At 42.7% G+C, this 19968-nt stretch overlaps 1 protein-coding gene and 1 pseudogene across 19 annotated transcripts in view; both read right to left on the bottom strand.

The window, feature by feature from the left end:
• The window catches only part of LOC112132060 (large ribosomal subunit protein eL42-like), a 48234-nt pseudogene extending 47492 nt beyond the window's left edge, over positions 1-742 (bottom strand).
• Positions 1-3221, bottom strand: part of AAK1 (AP2 associated kinase 1) — a 192614-nt gene extending 189393 nt beyond the window's left edge. For 11 of the 19 annotated variants that reach the window (XM_054548110.2, XM_009237217.4, XM_009237215.4 and 8 more), the window contains exons 1-2: positions 1347-1495; positions 652-1046 (exon numbers count right to left, since the gene is read on the bottom strand). In XM_054548110.2, the coding sequence (XP_054404085.1) occupies positions 652-814 (163 nt within the window). In that variant the 5' untranslated portion in view covers positions 815-1046; positions 1347-1495. The other 8 variants (XM_009237212.4, XM_009237218.4, XM_009237219.4 and 5 more) reach the window with 2 other exon arrangements.
• Between the last annotated feature and the right edge of the window lie 16747 nt (positions 3222-19968).

Below are 19968 nucleotides of genomic sequence, written 5' to 3'. Positions count from 1 at the left end.
AAAGCGAGAAGGAAGAGGGGCCTACTAGACTGAGTTCAAAATAACCACATTTGTTTTATGTAATTTCTGTTATCTTTGCTATATCCTGGGGACCTGATTACAGTTGGGTCAGGAAACAAACCTACTAGTGAAATCCACCAAGAGCCTTGGCCCTTGGAAAAACACGTTCACGTTCTCCGAAATCCTCTCGTCCTTCCAATGCCTGCTCATGGAAGTGGGAAAGTTGGGTAGGAGAAAGAGAAACCCCTCTCTTCTTAAAAGTCCCCCCATCCCCACCCTTCAGCCTTCACATCAAGATTTTAAGTTTTAGGAGGATGACAAGCCCATTACCCTGCCTTTGGCATAAAGCTTAACACTTTCACACATACGTTTTCTTGTGTGATCCTCAAAATTTGGCTTCTCAATATTAAAAAAATAAAAATAAAAGGACACTAACGTAAACAATTTCGGCAACCTCCCCACATCCCCATAAGCCCAGTCACTTTCAAATCTCAATTTTAAATCTCTCAAGGACAATGACTCACAGGGCAAGTGAAGGGGGAAGGGAGGGTCAACTGGTCAAAGCCCATTCATACATGCAACAACTAGAAACCACAGTATTGCCGCATCAGCACAAGATTTTAATTTACGGCGCATTGAGCCCCACCGTACCTTCCGCCAACACCTCGTCCACTGTGACCTGCTGTCGCCCGATGCCAAAGACTCTTCCGATGTAGCCACTGCCCAGGCCCGAGGTGCTGCCCCCTCCTCCGCTGGAGCCGGAGCCCAGGCCAGAGCCGCCCTGCTCTCGCCGGGAGTCGAAAAACTTCTTCATCTTGCGAATAGGGAGCAGCAAAGCAAAATACCGATGGTTTCTAGAATTTTTTTTTTTTTTTTTTTAAAAGAAAAGAGATCCAAGGATTTCTTCTCGGATTTCACCTCGGAGAGGAGCCACCCGAATCCGGCCGTGGGGGTGGGGGCTGAGGGAGGATGCCTATAGGAATATGCGTGTCAATCGCGCGGCGGGTCCCCTCCTCCTCCAGAAAGCGATTCGTGTAAGTTTAAACCTGTGATGACAGAGGAAGAAAGAGAGGATGAATCAGTAACACACTTAAAAATTCAACCGCTGAGTCCTAGGGGGAGCAAAAGCCATCATCCTGGGGAAACGCTTCATGTATTTTCCTGGCGAGAAAAACCCTGAGGCTGAAAACGCGACCCCGGCCCCAGAACCCCGGACCCCCGAGCCGGGAGCTCGGAGAAAGGAGGGATCCCAGCTGCCCCGGCAGCGCCGACCCTCCCGGGCACTGCCTCCCGCTCCTCCCGGGTCTCCCCGTCTCCCCTCGAGGCGGCATCCTGGCAGCACCCACTTGAGACGGCTCGGCGGCCGGCGCCCTGCTACCAGCCCCGCGACATTGTCACGGCCGCCGGGCCGGCCTGCGACGCAGAGAAGAGGCGGCGCTGCAGCGAGAGCCGGGGCCGCGCTCGGCTCCCGCCCGCCCGCCAGCTGATCCCGGGAGCGCCGGGCGGAGACTGACCTGCCGCCCCTCCCCCGCGCGCGCTCCCGCCCGGCTCCATCCACCCAACCAGGAAGTGAACCGCCGCCGGAAGTGCCCCTCGGGGTGGCGCGGCGAGGGACCGGGGCCTCTCCTGCAATCGCCGCTCTGTCGCTACGGATGGGAAGGAGTCGACAGCGAGAAGAGGACCGGGGGAAGAGGGTCTCAGTGCAGACAGAGTTCTGGAAAGGACTGTTGATATCACCCGAGCCGCAGGGCAAGCTGGGAAAGGTGGCTCGGCACAGTCCGGCTGCTGGACTACAAATCCCAGCATGCTCCTGGAGGAGCGGGCGAGGCGGCAGCCGTGGCCTCCACGGCCTCGAAGGAGATCTGTGGGGTGGCGCGTATGTGGGGACTCGGCAATTTAAACACATCCCGTGAAGAAACTGCCAACGACTAAGTTCCCCCCTGCTATATGTTCCACCCTTCTGGAGCCATCTTATTTGCGGCCTGGCCTCCTGGCACAAGGGATTCTGGAGGTTGTGGTTTCCGAACGGATCGAGACTGACACCTGAAGGACGCGGCTTAACCGCTTTGCCCCTAGCGGGTCCTTGTGGGTTTCCCGACGTCTCCTGGGCTGAAATGGAAGCGAGAAGTGATTGGGAACATTGTACTGGCAGTTGGATCCGGCTGCACCGAGCGCCAGCCTTAAAATAAGTAAAACCGATGCCCTTCCGCCCCTAACCCCAAAAGCTGCTTTTGCGTCTAGATGTTATTGAGAGCCGGCTCTGCGGTCAGCTCTGAGCTAGGCGCTGTGAGAACGCTCAGTAAGACAGTGTCTCGTCTGGAAATGTACAGGCGAGATTCAAACCGAAAAACTGCCAAAGGTTGTGTGCAGGGCAGATCCTAGGATACCAGAGACCCAGCCCGTTGGCTTGACCTCAAAACTCGGGGCCTTTTCAGCCCGTGCTGTTCCTTAATTCTTCCTCCTTTGCTGACGCTGTGGGTGCGCATCAAAGCCTAAACTTCACTAGCTCCCTTGCACACAAGAACACTAACCCTAACCTGACCAGTTATTTATTTTTCACTTCAAGATTCTTCCATTGATAATTATGTTTCCCTGATATCGTCCAAGTGCTGAGGGCGGGGATGGACTGTGTGATTTGCATCTGCCAAATGCAGAAAATTTGGAAGGCCAATTGGTACACTTTTCCGACCCTAGATTTCCTGATGGATGATGCTGAAGAGTGGCAAGTTCCTGCCAAAAACAAACAAACAAAAAAACCTACCATGATTTATTAATATTATTTTTCTAACCCCTGAATATGGGTTATTGTTCATCTCTGCCCGCTTTCCCCACTCCCTAGTGCTTGTCTCAGATTTTTTTTTTTCAGCGGGTATTTTAGTAGAGAAGGGTGTCCCGGGGAAAAAAATGGTTCTTGCTTTCTCTAATCTGAATATTGAGCTGAGTTGTGACATGGCTAACAGTAGCGTTTGTTGCTGCTGCTGCTGCTTGTTTCAAGTAGTGCCATTGTAATTAAACTCCGTGAAGAGATAGCATCTTTTCTTCCGGAGAGAGTCAGTGTTGTCACCTCAGTTCACAAATTCATGTAGCCACCTCCAGGGTGAAATGCAGCCCCTATTCCCTCAAACTAAGCCCACGAAGGCATGTTCTCTGTACTTTCCTTAAAAGGCCAGATTTTTGTCTGAGGAAGTTTGAAACAGATCTTAAAATAGATGAGAAAGCTCATTTGGAATTAGACTCATTGACCCCCATTTTTCTCAGCACTTATTTGTCTTGACTGACTTTTTTAAAGAAGCTGTGCTAGGTCCTAAAATCAATCTGATGCTATCTCAGTTTTTACCTTTCTAGACTTCTCTGGTACCAGACTAGTCCAGGCTTACACAAATCTCAAGTCTTACTTCAGTGATACAAAAACTCCCAATACGCTTAAGGTAGCTAACATGCATTTATTGAACACCCACGTGAATGCTCTCATCAGAAGCTGAGGCAAGAGGTTTAAAAAACAAAAAACATGACTAGATTTCTTGCCCTCCATTCCCTCACAGACTAATAGCATTTATAATGTCAAATCCACAGTTTTTCTTGCTTTACATATATTAAGTATAAAATGCTCACAACCACCCTATGAAGTACCATTATTATACTTATTTTATAGGTGGGTAAGTAAAGCAAAGAGATTAGTGACTTGCCCAAAGTCACACAGTAAATAGCAAAGCCAGGATTCAAACCCAAACATTTTAGTTTCAGAGCCCAGTTCTTACCTGGCTATACTAAACTGTCTACTTAGAGAGAGCAAACATTAACTGATTAAAAGACTTGTGAATAGTTAGAAACCTACGCACAAGCAGCATAGGACCAGGAGACAGGAAAACTCTTGCCACTTCATAGCTGGGACCCTAGACCACTTGTGTCACTGGGCTTATTATCTCAGCTATAAAACCAGAGCTCTTAAAACTCTTAGTAATTTTTTAGTTCCTGAGTACAAAATAATGAACAGATCAGCCACTATAATCTCAAAACTATCACACTTACTTTCTGTATAATTTGTCCCACGCTGCTTTGCATCCCTGTTCAACTTTTAATGTATATTGCTGTCTCAACCAAACACCTCAAAGCCAGAGAACCGTCTTCTACTTATCTCCTTGGGCATCCAGTATAATAGTTTACATAGAGTGTGTTCTTAGCAGTACTTAAAGTAAATAATTTACTTTAAATGTGACACAAAACAGAGCTATCTGATTAAGGTGGAAAGATTGATTTGAAGTATCCTAGATGAGTTTTGAACTAGGTGTGGAAGATGCTATGGGTAAATATTCAAAGGGAGTGGGAAAAGAAAGTGCCATTTACTATTGTTACAATAGTGATCATATGACTGATGGAACAGACTCTTTGAGGCAATAAGATGCCAAATTATAAACAAGACCTAAGGCTATGTCAGGCAAGGGTTAAGTCACACATCCCTACACTTGAAGAGTAAACCATCTTCTAACTGCCACAAGGTTTTTCTTTTTCTCTGGTAGCTAAATAGACACTGGCCTGGAGATAAGCAATATTGAAACAATTGTAGCTCACTGACCACCAGATGCTGACTAACTGTATCCCCCCAACCCCTGTTCCACAAACCATAACTACCTCTTTGATTGGACAAGAGACTGATTTCAGTAACATCCTAGTAAGAGACTACCAACCACAGACTGGTTCTGGCTGGTTTTCAGAGGCTGTGCACTGAGTGTCTTCATGTCCTCTGCTTCACCTAATTGTAATGTATTTAAATGTTAAATCTCCACCCCAAAGAGAACATAGGACATATGTAACATGCATATTTACTCATTATGCATGCATGTGCTGCCCCCCACTTTGTGAATAATCAAAGCTTCTGTAACTTCTTAAGTGTGTATTCTTAGCCAACTCATTTGGCATAAATTTGTGTTCCACTCTTTCCTCCCTCTAAATACCTGGTTTCAGTCTCTGCCAGAGTCTAAACTCCTCAGCCTGTCAGGATCACCAGCCTGCAGGCTGCAACCCTTTATAAAAAGTAAAGCTCCCCTCTCCAAATTTATAAACCTTGGGATTCTTCAGTTAACACTATGTATCTTCCATATTTCAGTTACAGAATTTAAAAAATATATATATTATCTTGTTTTATTGTTTTATTTTTATTTTATTTATGTATTTATTTATTTTGAGACAGAGTCTCACTCTGTAGCTCAAGCTGTAGTGCAGTGGCGTGATCTCGGCTCACTGCAACCTCTGCCTCCCAGGCTCAAGCGATTCTTGTGCCTCAGCCTCCCGAGTAGCTGGGACTACAGGTGTGTGCCACCATGCCTGGCTAATTTTTTGTATTTTAGTAGAGACAGGGTTTCACCATATTGCCCAGGGTGGTCTCGAACTCCTGAGCTCAGGTGATCCACCCACCTTGGCCTCCCAAAATGCTGGGATTACAGGCGTGAGCCACCACTCCCGGCCTATTTTTTTTTTTTAATAATTATATAAAAAATAGAGATGGAGTCTTGCTTTGTTGCCCAGGCTGACCTCAAACTCCTGGACTCAGGTGATCCTCCCACCTCAGCCTCCCAAAGTGCTGAGATTACAGATGTGAGCCACCGTGCCTGACTGATATTATTTTATTTAATCTTCATGGTTGCCTACAAAGTAGACAGTATTATCTATTTTATCAAAGAAAATACTGTTACACTATTATTCCCAATTTTATAGATGAACAATGAAGATTTTGCTAGTAGCAGATGAACATGTATGGTTTTTAGGTTTGAAGGAAATGATTTGACCTGTGGTACACCTAAATCAAGTTACCATAAACCCAGTGTGCTGTATCTTTGAGGAAATCAAAGGAAAGGAGACCACCATTAATTAAAATCCTTAACTAAGTCAAGCACTATGTTGGGTATTTAATCATATAATTTAACCCTCACAATACATCTGTGAGGTGTGCATTACTTTTATTGGTGTGGAAACAGAGGCTGAGCAGGATTAGAGTCTGTCAACTGTTTCTACAAAACATCTTGAAAAGGGCAGAGCCAGGACTGACCTCAAAACCCACATCATTTTCATTACACCATATGGGCTTTCTATGTTGCTGTCTTTTAGCGAAGTGGAACTTGTTAGAAATGCAAATTTTGGGGCCCCATCCAGACCTACTGAATAAGAGGGAGGGGCAGAGGCAGCAGTTTCTGTTCGCAAACCTTTCAGGTAATTCTAATACACATTCAAGTTTGAGAACCACTGTTTAGAAGAAGCAAACTTGTAAGAACCATGTCCTTTTTTAAAAAATGACAGTTCTTGCCCAGGCGCGCTGGCTCATGCCCATAATCCCAACACTTTGGGAGGCCGAAGCAGGTGAATCACTTGAGGTCAGGACTTCAAGACCAGCCTGGCCAACGTGGTGAAACCCCATCTCTATTAAAAATACAAAAATTAGCCGGGCATGGTGGCATGCACCTGTAATACCAGCTCGGGAGGCTGAGGCATGAGAATCACTTTAACCCAGGAGGCGGAGCTTGCAGTGAGCCGAGATTGCACCACTGCACTCCATCTGGGGAGACAGAGTAAGACTCAGTCTCAAAAAAAAAAAAAAAAAAAAAGAGACGTTTCTTGATTTTTTTTTTTTTTAATTTTTAATTTTCTTTTTTTTTTTTTTTTTGAGATGGAGTTTTGCTCTTGTCACCCAGGCTGGAGTAGTGCAATGGCACGATCTTGGCTCACCGCAACCTCCGCCTCCTGGATTCAAGCGATTCTCCTGCCTCAGCCTTCCTGAGTAGCTGGGATTACAGGCATGTGCCACCACACCTGGCTAATTTTGTATTTTTAGTAGAGATGGGGTTTCTCCATGTTGGTCAGGCTGGTCTCGAGCTCTCAACCTCAGGTGATCTGCCCACCTCAGCCTCCCAAAGTGCTGGGATTACAGCTGTGAGCCACCGCGCCCAGCCTAATTTTCTCTTTTAAACTGAGCCTTGTCTTCTTATTTTCCACTTGATTTTGGTTTTGGATTTTGTTTAAGAAAGTAATTATGTGCTCATTGAAGAAAGTAGTTAGAAGAAAATAAAAATCAGCTATAATTCTACCACTCAGCGATAACTGCTATTGACATTTTGATCAATTTCCTTTTAGCATGTTTCCATATATAAGTGCATTTTTTACTATATTAGATCACATTATATATTTATATATATTTTTTTCATTTCATAGTTTCCTATTTCATTGTATATTCTCTAAAAATATTCTTTTAGTGGCTGCTTAGTAATCAGTGCTTTACTGTCAAATGTTTTATTTTTAAATGTTACTTTTTATATAGGATTAGAATGAATATTCTCTTGTATTCTCTTGTGTGCTTCTTTGATTATCTTTCTTCTTCTTTTTTTTTTTTTTTTTTTTTTTCACGACAGGGTCTCGCCCTACCGCCCAGGCTGGAGTGCAGTGGAACAACCTCAGCTCACTGCAGCCTCGACCTCCTGGGCTCAAGCAATCCTCTCACCTTAGCCTTCTGAGTAGCTGGAACTACAGGCTCACACCACCATGTCTGGCTTTTTATTTTTTTAATTTTTGTAGAGACAGGGTTTCACCATGTTGCCCAGGCTGGTCTTGAATTCCTGAACTCAAGCAATCCACCCGCATCAGCTTCCCAAACTGCTGGGATTAAAGGTGTGAGCCGTTGTGCCTGGCCTGATTTTTTTTTTTTTTTTTTTTTTTTGAGATGGAGTCTCACTCTGTCTTCCGTGCTGGAGTGTAATGGCACAATCTCGGCTCAATGCAGCCACTGCCTCCCGGGTTCAAGAGATTCTCCCACCTCAGCCTCTTGAATAGCTGGGATTACAAGCACCTGCCATCATGCCTGGCTAATTTTTGTATTTTTTGTAGACACAGGGTTTCACCATGTTGGCCAGGCTGGTCTTGAACTCCTGACCTCAGGTGATCCACCCACCTCAGCCTCCCAAAGTGCTGGGATTACAGGCATGCACCACCGCGTCTGGCCCCATGATTTTCTTTCTAAGGCTACGTTGTTATAAATGGAATAACTGGGTCAAAAGGTATGAATGTTTTTACAACTAGAGAGCCAAAGTACCCTCCAGGAGATTGATATTGATTTGTTCTCCACTCACTGATCCAGTAAACAAATATTTATTAAGCACCATGTGCTAGACTTTAGAAAGTTTATTACAATAAACAAAATAGTTACACTCCTTGCCTTAAAGGAGCTTTTGGTGGTTTTTGTATCCTTTTTTTTTTTCTTTGAGACAGGGTCTTGCTCTATCACCCAGGCTGGAGTGCAGTGGCATGATCATAACCTGAGGCTTTCAAGGGATCCACCCACCTCAGCTTCCTGTATAACTGGTGCACAGCACCACACCCAGCTAATTATTTCTTAATTTTTTGTAGAGACAGGGTGTTGTTATGTTGCCTAGTCTGATCTTGAACTCCTGGCCTCAAGCAATCCTCCTCCCTCGGCCTCCCAAAGTGTTGGGATTACAGGCATAGCCACTGTGCCCAGCTAGAGCTTTTGATCTTAAAAGAAGGCATTAAATCCTAAGTATTTCCATACCCTTGCCAGCACTGAGTTTGTGCAGTTTAAAAAGAAATCCATTTCATTTTGTTAGGTTGGAATGGTGTTTATTGTTGTCATTGTTTAAATTAGTGAGGTTGAACAATTTTTCTTGTTCATTTATTTATTCATCAGTTGTTTATTAAGAATCTATTATATACCAAAACAATGCTAGGCACTGGAAATATGATAAAGAAGATTGACATGTGTTTTCCTTCACAGAGTTTATAATGTAGTAATTATTGGATGTGTATATTTCTTCATTTCTGAATTGTATCCTTTTCCATTTTTCCATTGGAGCACTTATTTTTAAGAATTGATTTGAGTGTGCTCCTTTATTCAATCAGTATGTAATGAACTACCATGTACTAAAGGATATGGTGCAAAACAAGATAAACAAGGTTTTTCTTCCTAGAGAGTTTATGTTGGAGTCAGAGCAAAGAGAACACAATAAATAAGCCAACAAGTCAAGAAAAATGTCAGATAGTGATTAATGCTATGTAAATAATTATAGTAGAGTGATGTGATAGTGTCTGAATGACAGCTTGAGATTGGATGTTCAACTCTTTATTAATGACGTTAATTAAAACCTATTATCACATAAATGGAAAATCCTTTTTCTCCAGTTTGATGTTAACCTTTTTTTTCTTTTTTTTTTTTTGGACGAAGGCTTGTTTTTAAAACTTTTTTCCTTGTTATGATAATACATAATCATTTTGCAACATTTGGAAACATATAAAAGCAGAAAAAAAAATAAACCTCAGTTGCTTTCATTACTTATAAGTAAACCCTATCAACAGGTACTTGGATATCCTTTCTGCCTTTTTCATTGTGTATATGTGTGTGTGTGTGTGTGTGTGTATGTAATTTTAGTTGATACAGAATACAGTCTATTACAACTTGCTTTTTTCACTATGTGCAAAGAAGCTCTGTCAGTTGCTGGGAATAAAAAATGACAAAATTATAAACAAAAATAGGCATGAGACGTGCCTATTTTAAAAATCATAGATTTCTTTAACTGGCAAGGGGAAGGGTCATGGAGGCAGATGGGTAGTTAGGACATAAATATTAATCAAGTAATCACACAAATATATTTAAAATTAGAAGGTATAGATTTTATCTCATTAACCACTGTAACCCCAACACATAAAACAGTGTTGGGAATCAGTGGTTTACTTTCATTCATTCATATTTTGCATTCTCTCATAAGTGTAGAAATATTCTCTGTATTTGTTATTATGTCCATTTCTTGTTCCTAATTTTATATATTTATGTTTTCTCCCATTTTATTTTGATTAGACCAACTGTTTGTTGCCTATATTTTCTTTCTTTCTTTCCTTTTTTTTTTTTTTTTTTTTTTGAGACAATCTTGCTCTGTTATCCAGGCTGGAGTGCAATGGCAGAATCTCGGCTCCCTGAAACCTCCAGCCACCTCCCAGGCTCAAGCGATTCTCCTGCCTCAAGCCTCCTGAGTATCTTGGATTACAGGCATGTGCCACCACACCCGGCCAATTTTTTGTATATTTAATAGAGACGCAGTTTTGCCATATTGGCCAGGCTGGTCTCGAACTTCTGACCTCAGGTGATCTGCCTGCCTCAGCCTCCCAAAGTGCTGGGATTACAGGCATGAGCCAGTGTGCCTGCCTATGTTTGCCTATATTTTCAACAAAAAATGCTACTAGATATTTAAAACTCAACTGTAGAGGTTTTTTTTTATTTTCTTCTTTTGTGTGTCATTTTTCCTTTGGCTTTATTTTGCTGTGTCTCTAATTATTCAGATAAATGTTTTATTTGTTGTTTTCTTTCTTGTTTCAAAATAAAAGCTAAAGCTAAGAGTTTATGACTCTCAATAAATGTAGCTAAAGCTAAAGAGTTTGACCATCTAAAGCTAACAGTTTGACTCTCAATAAATACGGCTTTCACACATCACAGAAGTTTTAATTTTTCTGTGCTCATATTTAAGTTCTAAATACTCTAATTACATGTTACATTTTTAGTTCCTCTTTGCCCCATGAGTTATATAAAGTCATTTTTACTTTTTTGTCTTAATTTTACATGTTTACTTTGTAAGAGCTGAGAATAATACGAATAGTGGTTAAGAGTATAGGCCCTCATGCCTGTAATCCCAGCACTTTGGGAGGCCGAGGCGGGCGGATCACAAGGTCAGGATATCGAGACCATCCCGGCTAACACGGTGAAACCCCGTCTCTACTAAAAATACAAAAAAATTAGCCGGGCATGGTGGTGGGCGCCTGTAGGCCCAGCTACTCGGGAGGCAGAGGCAGGAGAATGGCGTGAACCCAGGAGGCAGAGCTTGCAGTAAGCCAAGATCGCACCACTGCACTCCAGCCTGGGCGACAGAGCCAGACTCTGTCTCAAGTAAATAAATAAATAAATAAATAAATAAATAAATATTTAGTTACTTGTTAACTGGTTTATAGTTGAGCTGGTTATCAATCTAGTTACCAATGTTACAGTTGTGCAGTCACCTCTACATTATTTGAATAATACATATATGCACTACCCACCAATAAAGAAATAGTTTTCATAAGAAAACTACAATTGTGTGCATGTTTGTTTTTCACGTCCCTTTAAATTATCATTGAATGAGACTATTACCATTGAATGAGATGGATCAGTATGTGTTTTCAAATAAGGTTAAAATTTTTTTGTTAAATTCAGCCATCATTAGAATTACTTTTGCTATCCCAGAATATTACAAATTATGAATAAAACAAGTATACATAAAAAATAAATAAGTAAATAAATAAAAGAGAACATACATTGGCTAGGTAAAGAATTCCTGGACACAATTTTTCCCTTCACATTTTTATGTCTTCATTGTCCTCTAATGTTTATTGTTGAGTCTAAAAGCTTCCTTATCTTTGTTCCTTTGTAGTAAATTTTATTGTAGGATTCTTTATTCTAAAAATTTAAAACTTTCACAAGAATAGGTCTAGGCAATAGATTCTTTTAATTCTGTCCACAAATTGAGATGTTTCTTCTCAGGGAGAAGAAGCTGGACATGGTGGCATACTCCAGTAGTCCTAGATAGTCAGGAGGCTGAGGCAGAGAATCCAATCGCTTGAGCCCAGGAGTTTAAGGCTGCAGTGAGGATGATCGCACCAGTACAGTCGCATCTGAGCAACAAAGCAAGACCCTGTCTCTAAAAATACAAAACAAAAAAACCACCTATATCATAATTTTGGTTATTTTTTTTTAGGTTCGATTAATAATCAGTGCTTGCCTTACTGTTTTGGGTTTGAGACGGTTTTTTGTGGGTTTTTTGTTTTTTTTGTTTTGTTTGCCACTGGCTGTGTTGCCCAGGCTGGAGTGCAGTGGCGCAATCTTTGCTCACTACAGCCTCTGCCTCCCAGGCTCCAGCGTTTCTCCTGCCTCAGTCTCCCAAGTAGCTGGGGCTACAGGCGCACGCCACCAGGCCCAGCTAATTTTTGTGTTTTTAGTAGAGATGGGGTTTCACCACGTTGGCCAGGCTGATCTCGAATTCCTGATCTCAAGTGATTCCCCCTCCTCAGCCTCCCGAAGTGCTGGGATTACAGGTGTGAGCCACTGCACCCAGCATGACATCACTGTTAATAAGTAAACATTATTCACAGCTGAGCTATATAGTAAAGTCTATTTATTTTCTTTTCTCATATAACATTTTGGAGCTAATAACTCTCTTTTTCATTCCTTTCGTTTCCTATGCATTTTCACTAACTCAACTCCAAACTCTTCACCAGCTGTTAAGATGTTCATTCACGTTAGATATTCTATCAATATCATCTTTCTATAAGAATCTAGGGGACTTCTGACCTGCTTCAGTCTGATATGCCCTCCGGGCCTGATTCGCAGTTGACATCTTATGATTTCCCTTCACCATCATCTTGGGAATTCTCTTTGCTTTCTTCCTATGCTGGAGCCTCTGTTTTTGTGTCTTGTATCTTCCTGGTTTCTCCTCTTTTGATGAAGCACATCTTCAGTGCTGTCTTGAGAACAGTGTACAGAAGGTAAATGTTTTTAAATTACCATGTCTGAAATGTTTTTCTACTACTCTGACACTTAATTATTTGTCTAGTTTGCAATTCTAGAGTGGAATTTTTTTTTAGAACTGTAAAGAAATTGCTCTGTCATCTTCTAGGTTTCAGTGCTGTTCTTGAGCAGTGTAAAGCCAGTCTGACAACTGATTCTTTGTATGTGAATCAGTCTCTCTCTCTCTCTCTCTCTCTGTGATGCTCTGCTTGTAGGGTGTTCTATTTGTCCCCACCATTCTTCTAGAAATGCACATCCTTCAGTTCTGGACATTTTCTTGAATTACTTCATTCATTGTTGATTTTTACCCTGTGTTTTCTTCTGTTTTCTCTTCCTGAATTTTCTATTGTCCATCTATTAAAAATATTTTTGTTTTGTTGTTCTTCCTGAAATATTTCCTTGCCTTTATCTTCCAACTCTTCCATTGAATAATTGATATATTTATCATTTAAAAAATTTTAAGAGTGCTTTTTTTGTCCCTTAAACATTTCTTTTTAACGTTTTCTCCTTACATGGTTTCTGTTTCCTTCAGTGCTGCTTATTTGGTTGGTTTACTCTCTATATTTCATCTTCAAGTCTTTCCCTAACATTTGATAATCCTTGGTTATCCATATTTAAAACCGGGGATTTGAGGCCGGGCATGGAATTACAGGCTGGGATCACACCTGTAACCCCAGCACTTTAGGAGGCCAACGTGGACAGATTGCTTGAGCCCAGGAGTTCGAGACCAGCATGGACAACATGGCAAAACCCCATCTCTATGAAACACAAAAATTAGCCAGGTGTGGTGGTGCATGCCTGTAGTCTCAGCTACTTGGGAGGCTAAGGTGGGAAGATTGCTTGAACCTGGGAGGTGGAGGTTGCAGTGAGGTGTGATCCTGCCACTGCACTCCAGCCTGGGTGCAGAGCAAGACCCTGTCTCAAAACAAAAACAAAACAAATACAAAATGAAACTGAGGATTTGAAAAGCTGATTGGAAATAGTGTTTAGATATAACTTATTGACCAGAAGGGACACTAGAGGGTAAACCTCAAAAGTTGATTTCCTTAGACCTGGACTTGTCAGAATTCCCCAGAGAAGATGCTTTCACTGTTCTGCATGGGAGGCAAAAACTGATCACTTGTATTGGAGGACCCAGTTCAGGAGAGACCCAGGGGAGAAGCTAAATCATTTTTCACTCTTTTATTTGCTGTCCCTCTTCCAAAGGTTTAGTGCTATTGTCCCCTGTACTATTTTCTTGTCTTCATGGGTTTATGCCCTGAAGGTCTCATCCTCTGCATCAGTGCTGAACTCTGGCTCTCAGCCTTGCCCTGTGTTCCCTCAGAGGAGGAACCCTAAGGTACTTTTTGCAACCACTTCCTGAGCCTTTTGAAGACTCAGTGATATGGATCAGGTTTGTTCTCAACTCTCTCTGCTATTGGCTTTCAATGCTCCCTCCTCTAATCTGCTAAATGATTTTTCACTCTTTTATTTGCTGTCCCTCTTCCAAAAGTTTAGTGCTGTTGTCCCCTGTACTATTTTCTTGTTTTCATGGGTTTATGCCCTGAAGGTCTCATCTTTTTCTTTGGAACAACAGCCATGTACATGTCAAGTCTCCATTCTCTACCGTTTGTGTCTATGATCTCATCTGTTATCATTTTCTTTCTTTTTTTGAGACGGAGTCTCACTCTGTTGCCCAGGCTGGAGGCTAGATCTCGGCTCACTGCAACTTCCACCCTCCCAGTTTCAAGCAGTTCTCCTGCCTCAACCTCCTGAGTAGCAGGGATTACAGGCGATCGCCACCGCACCTGGCTAATTTTTGTATTTTTAGTAGAGAGGGAGTTTCACCATGTTGGCTAAGCTGGTCTTGAACTCCTGACCTTTCAGGTGATCCACCCACCTTGGCCTCCCAAAGTGCTGGGATTACAGGCATGAGCCACCATGCCGGTTTTTTTGTTTGTTTGTTTTGTTTTGTTTTGAGACGGAGTCTTGCTTTGTTGCCCAGGCTGGATTGCAGTGGCAGGATCTCGGCTCACTGCAAGCTCAGCTCACTGCAGCCTCTGCCCGCCCCCGCCCCCGCCCCCCGCCGGGGTTCCTGCGATTCTCCTGCCTCAGCCTCCTGAGTAGCTGGAATTACAGGCGCGTGCCACCACGCCCGGCTGATTTTTTTTTTTTTTTTTGAGACAGTCTCACTCTGTCGCCCAGGTTGGAGTGCGGTGGCAGGATCTCCGCTCACTGCAAGCTCCACCTCCCGGGTTCACGCCATTCTCCTGCCTCAGCCTCCCGAATAGCTGGGACTACAGGCGCCGGCCAACACGCCCAGCTAATTTTTTGTCTTTTTTAGTAGAGACGGGGTTTCGCCGTGTTAGCCAGGATGGTCTCGATCTCCTGACTTCAAGATCCGCCCGCCTCGGCTTCCCAAAGTGCTGGGATTACAGGCATGAGCCACCACGCCCGGTCCAGAATTAAAACTACATTAGAAGCAGTGAAAAGCTGAGTGACCTGCACCGCAAACTTGAGAAGCTCTTTCAGAAAGTAGAGGAAAAGAACAAAGAGATGACGATGTTAGCCAGGCATGGTTCCATGTGCCTAGAGTCCTACCCACTTGGGAGAATGAGGCAAGAGGATTGCTTCAGCCCAGGAACTTGAGGTTGATCACACCACTGCACTCCACCCTAGGGGACAGAGCAAGACGTACTTTTGTTTTCTTAGAGATGTTCATTACCTTGTCTAGTTTCTTTTGATTCTTACTTGCCTTACTGCCAGCTCTCCCTTTTTGCCTCAATCTATATATTTCATATATTATCTCTTTTTTAGTATCCATTTGCCTTGTTGTTGTTGTTGTTGTTTTTCAGACGGAATCTCGCTCTGTCGCCCAGGCTGGAGTGTAGTGGCGCAATCTCGGCTCACTGCAAGCTCCGCCTCCGGGGTTCACGCCATTCTCCTGCCTCAGCCTCCGGAGTAGCTGGGACTACAGGCTCCCACCACCACGCCAGCTAATTTTTTGTATTTTTAGTAGAGACAGCGTTTCACCATGTTAGCCAGGATGGTCTCAATCTCCTGACGTCGTGATCCACCTGTCTCGGCCTCCCAAAGTGCTGGGATTACAGGCGTGAGCCACCGCGCCCGGCCTTTTTTTTTTTTTTTTTTTTGGGAGACAGAGTCTCACTCTGTTGCCCAGGCTGGAGTGCAGTGGCGTGATCTCAGCTCATTCCAGCCTCAACTTCCTGGGTTCAAGCAATCCTGCCTCAGCCTCCAAAAGTGCTGGGATTACAGGAGTAAACCCCTATATTCTCAGCCTTTTAATTGAATTTTTATTGCAAACATAAAGTAGTTTTGTTTTTTGTTTGTTTTTGTTTTTTAGATGGAGTCTCACTCTGTCACCTAGGCTAGAGGGCAGTGGCGCAATCTTAGCTCACTGCAACCTCTGCCTCCCAGGTTCAACAGATTCTCCTGCCTCAGCCTCCCAAGAAGCCGGGACTACAGGCCTATGCCCAGCTAATTTTCTGTATTTTTAGCAGAGACAGGATTTTGCCATGTTGGCAAGGCTGGCCTCGAACTCCTGACCTCAAATGATCCACCCGCCTCAGACTCTCAAAGAGCTGGGATTACAGGCGTGAGCTACCATGCCCAGCCTCTTCCTCATCTTGAGTGCTGTGTTTTCTTTTTATATGCTGTAGAATCTTCTCATAAACCTATGAGGTGGTTGTAACTTTTTTCTGTTTACTCATCCTTAGATGAGCAGTGTTGCTATGAGTCAATCTTTTTCTTTTAAAGACTTTTAATAGGTTGTTGGGAGAAGCTTAGGGATCTCTAGTCAGATGACTTCTTAAATTAGAACTTAACCTTTTCATTTTGAAAACCGGTTGTGCTGACTGGAATGGGCACATTAAAGAATTGAACTAAGGCTGCGTGCGGTGGCTCATACCTGTAATCCCAGCACTTTGGGAGGCTGAGGCAGGCAGATCACGTGAGGTCAGGCTTTCGAGACCAGCCTGGCCAACATAGCGAAAACCCGCCTCTACTAAAAATACAAAAATTAGTCAGGCATGGTGGCAGGTGCCTGTAATCCCAGCTACTCAGGAAGCTGAGGCAGGAGAATCAGTTGAACCCAGGATGCGGAGGTTATAGTGAACCCAGAGAGCGCCACTGCACCCCAGCCTGGGCGACAGAGCAAGATTTCGTCCCCTGCAAAAAGGAAAGAATTGAACTAAAATGTCCTTGTTATACTTGACATAAAATATAGAGTGGGGTTCCTGAAATGGTCAGGGAGAGCGGTACGAATATTCCTGGCCTATCGTTAGTGAGACATGTATTCTTAAGATCTTTCTCCCTTAGTTCACAGCCTCTTAGTTGGATGCCCCTGTGTCACAGAACGCATTTTGGCTATGGGGTGTGATCTGTGTCTGAGGAACAACAAGAAGCTACACATCATCCACACAGGAGCCAAATCTGGAACTCTGGTCTCAGTTCTTCAGGACTATTTGAGCGAACAATCACTAAACACTAGAGTAAAGGATGTCCTACTAGAAGTCTTATTCTGACTCCTAAAACCACGCTACTCAAAGTGTTGATCCACAAACCAGTGCCAGTCCTTGAACTTTGTTACTGGTCCACAGTTAGATAAGTACAGAAATGGAGAATAAACGTGAAGTATGTGTAAATGATATATGATTTACAGTCCAATTGAGATGCTTTGGGAGTGAAAGTGGGGACAATGAAAATTATGCTAGGACAAAAATCATTAACTGGACTGTCCAGGTAAACTGAAACATATAGTCACCTCATCCTTAGATTTCACTAGCAGTAGAGTCCTGGGGACACAGAAACCAAAAGCCCTCCTGCATTTCTCCGTTCCTGAGAAATTCCCGAATCCCAGCCTCCACGCACTTCTTAGGATAGCCTAGCAATTACCCCTGGGCCCCTTGTGACACCATTTCCTAAACCAGCCCTGGAAACTCACTTATGATTGGACACTATGTCTTGCCCTCTTGCCTAAGCTGAGAACTCTAACAATGACTGTCTTTCCCCTAGAGGGTATTTTGGAGGGCCAGGCACCAGTCCTTAGCCATGCCTCCTTGTGAAGTCTTAAAATATGATGCTTGGTTCCATATGAAATTTAAAGTAGTTTTTTCTAATTCTGTGAAGAAAGTCAATGGAAGCTTGATAGGGATAACATTGAATCTATACATTACTTTGGGCAGTATGGCCATTTTCACAATATTGATTCTTTCTATCTATGAGCATGGAATGTTTTTCCATTTGTTTGTGTCCTCTCTTATTTCCTTGAGCAATGGTTTGTAGTTCTCTTTGAAGAGGTCCTTTACATCCCTTGTAAGTTGTATTCCCAGGTATTTTATTCTCTTAGTAGCAATTGTGAATGGGAGTTCACTCGTGATTTGGCTCTCTGTTTGTCTATTATTGGTGTATAGGAATGCTTGTGATTTTTGCACATTGATTTTGTATCCTGAAACTTTGCTGAAGTTGCTTATCAGCTTAAGGAGATTTTGGGCTGAGACAATGGGGTTTTCTAAATATACAATCATGTCATCGGCAAACAGAGACAATTTGACTTCCTCTCTTCCTATTTGAATACTCTTTATTTCTTTCTATTGCCTGATTGCCCTGGCCAGAACTTCCAATACTATGTTGAATAGGAGCGGTGAGAGAGGGCATCCTTGTCTTGTGCCAGTTTTCAAAGGGAATGCTTCCAGCTTTTGCCCATTCAGTATGATATTGGGTGTGGGTTTGTCATAAATGGCTCTTATTGTTTTGAGATACGTTCCATCGATACCTAGTTTATTGAGAGTTTTTAGCATGAAGGGGTGTTGAATTTTATTGAAGGCCCTTTCTGCATGTATTGAGATAATCATGTAGTTTTTGTCATTGGTTCTGTTTATGTGATGGATTATGTTTATTGACTTGCATATGTTGAATCAGCCTTGCATCCCAGGGATGAAGCTGACTTGATCATGGCAGATAAGCTTTTTGATATGCTGCTGGATTCGGTTTGCCAGTATTTCATTGAGGAATTTTGGATAGCCAAGACAATCCTAAGCAAAAAGAACAAAGCTGGAGGCATCACACTACCTGGCTTCAAACTATACTACAAGGCTACAGTAACCAAAACAGCATAGTACTGGTACAAAAACAGATATATAGACAAATAGAACAGAACAGAGGCCTCAGAAATAACACCACACATCTACAACCATCTGATCTTTGACAAACCTGACAAAAACAAGCAATGGGGAAAGGAGTCCCTGTTTAACAAATGGTGATGGGAAAACTGGCTAGCCATATGCAGAAAACAGAAACTGGACCCATTCCTTACACCTTATACAAAAATTAACTCAAGATGGATTAAAGACTTAAATGTAAGACCTAAAACCATAAAAACCCTAGAAGAAAACCTAGGCAATACCATTCAGGACAAGAGGCCTGGGCAAAGACTTCATGACTATAACACCAAAAGCAATGGCAACAAAAGCCAAAATTGACAAATGGGATCTAATTAAATTAAAGAGTTTCTTCACAGCAAAAGAAACTGTCATCAGAGTGAACAGGCAACCTAGAGAATGGGAGAAAATTTTTGCAATCTATCCATCTGACCAAGGGGTAATATCCAGAATCTGCAAGGAACTTAAACAAATTTACAAGAAAAAAGCAGACAACCCCATCAAAAAGTGAGCAAAGGATATGAACAGTTACTTCTCAAAAGAAGACATTTATGCAGCCAAAAAATATATGAAAAAAAGGTCATCATCACTGGTCATTAGAGAGATGCAAATCAAACCCACAATGAGATACCATCTCATGCCAGTTAGAGTGGCGATCATTAAAAAGTCAGGAAACAACAGATGCTGGAGAGGATGTGGAGAAAGAGCAATGGTTTTACACTGTTGGTGGGAGTGTTAATTAGTTCTACCATTGTGGAAGACAGTGTGGTGATTCCAAAAGGATCTAGAACCAGAAATACCATTTGACCCAGCAATCCCATTACTGAGTATATACCCAAAGGATTATAAATCATTCCACTTTAAAGACACATGCACACATACGTTTATTTCGGCACTGTTCACAATAGCAAAGACTTGGAACCAACCCAAATGCCCATCAGTGATAGACTGGATAAAGAAAATGTGGCACATATACACCATGGAATACTATGCAGTCATAAAAAAAAGATGAGTTCATGTCCTTTGCAGGAACATGGCTGAAGCTGGAAAGCATCATTCTCAAAACTAACACAGGAACAGAAAACCAAACACCACATGTTCTCACTCGTAAGTGGGAGTTGAACAATGAGAACACATGGACACAGGGAGGGGAACATACACACTGGGGCCTGTCAGTGGGTAGGGAGCTAGGGGAGGGATAGCATTAGAAGAAATACCTAATGTAGA

This window comes from Pongo abelii, chromosome 12 (assembly GCF_028885655.2).
Source record: "Pongo abelii isolate AG06213 chromosome 12, NHGRI_mPonAbe1-v2.0_pri, whole genome shotgun sequence".
NCBI classification, from domain to species: Eukaryota; Metazoa; Chordata; class Mammalia; order Primates; family Hominidae; genus Pongo; species Pongo abelii.
This window is presented reverse-complemented; position numbering and strand designations above follow the sequence as displayed.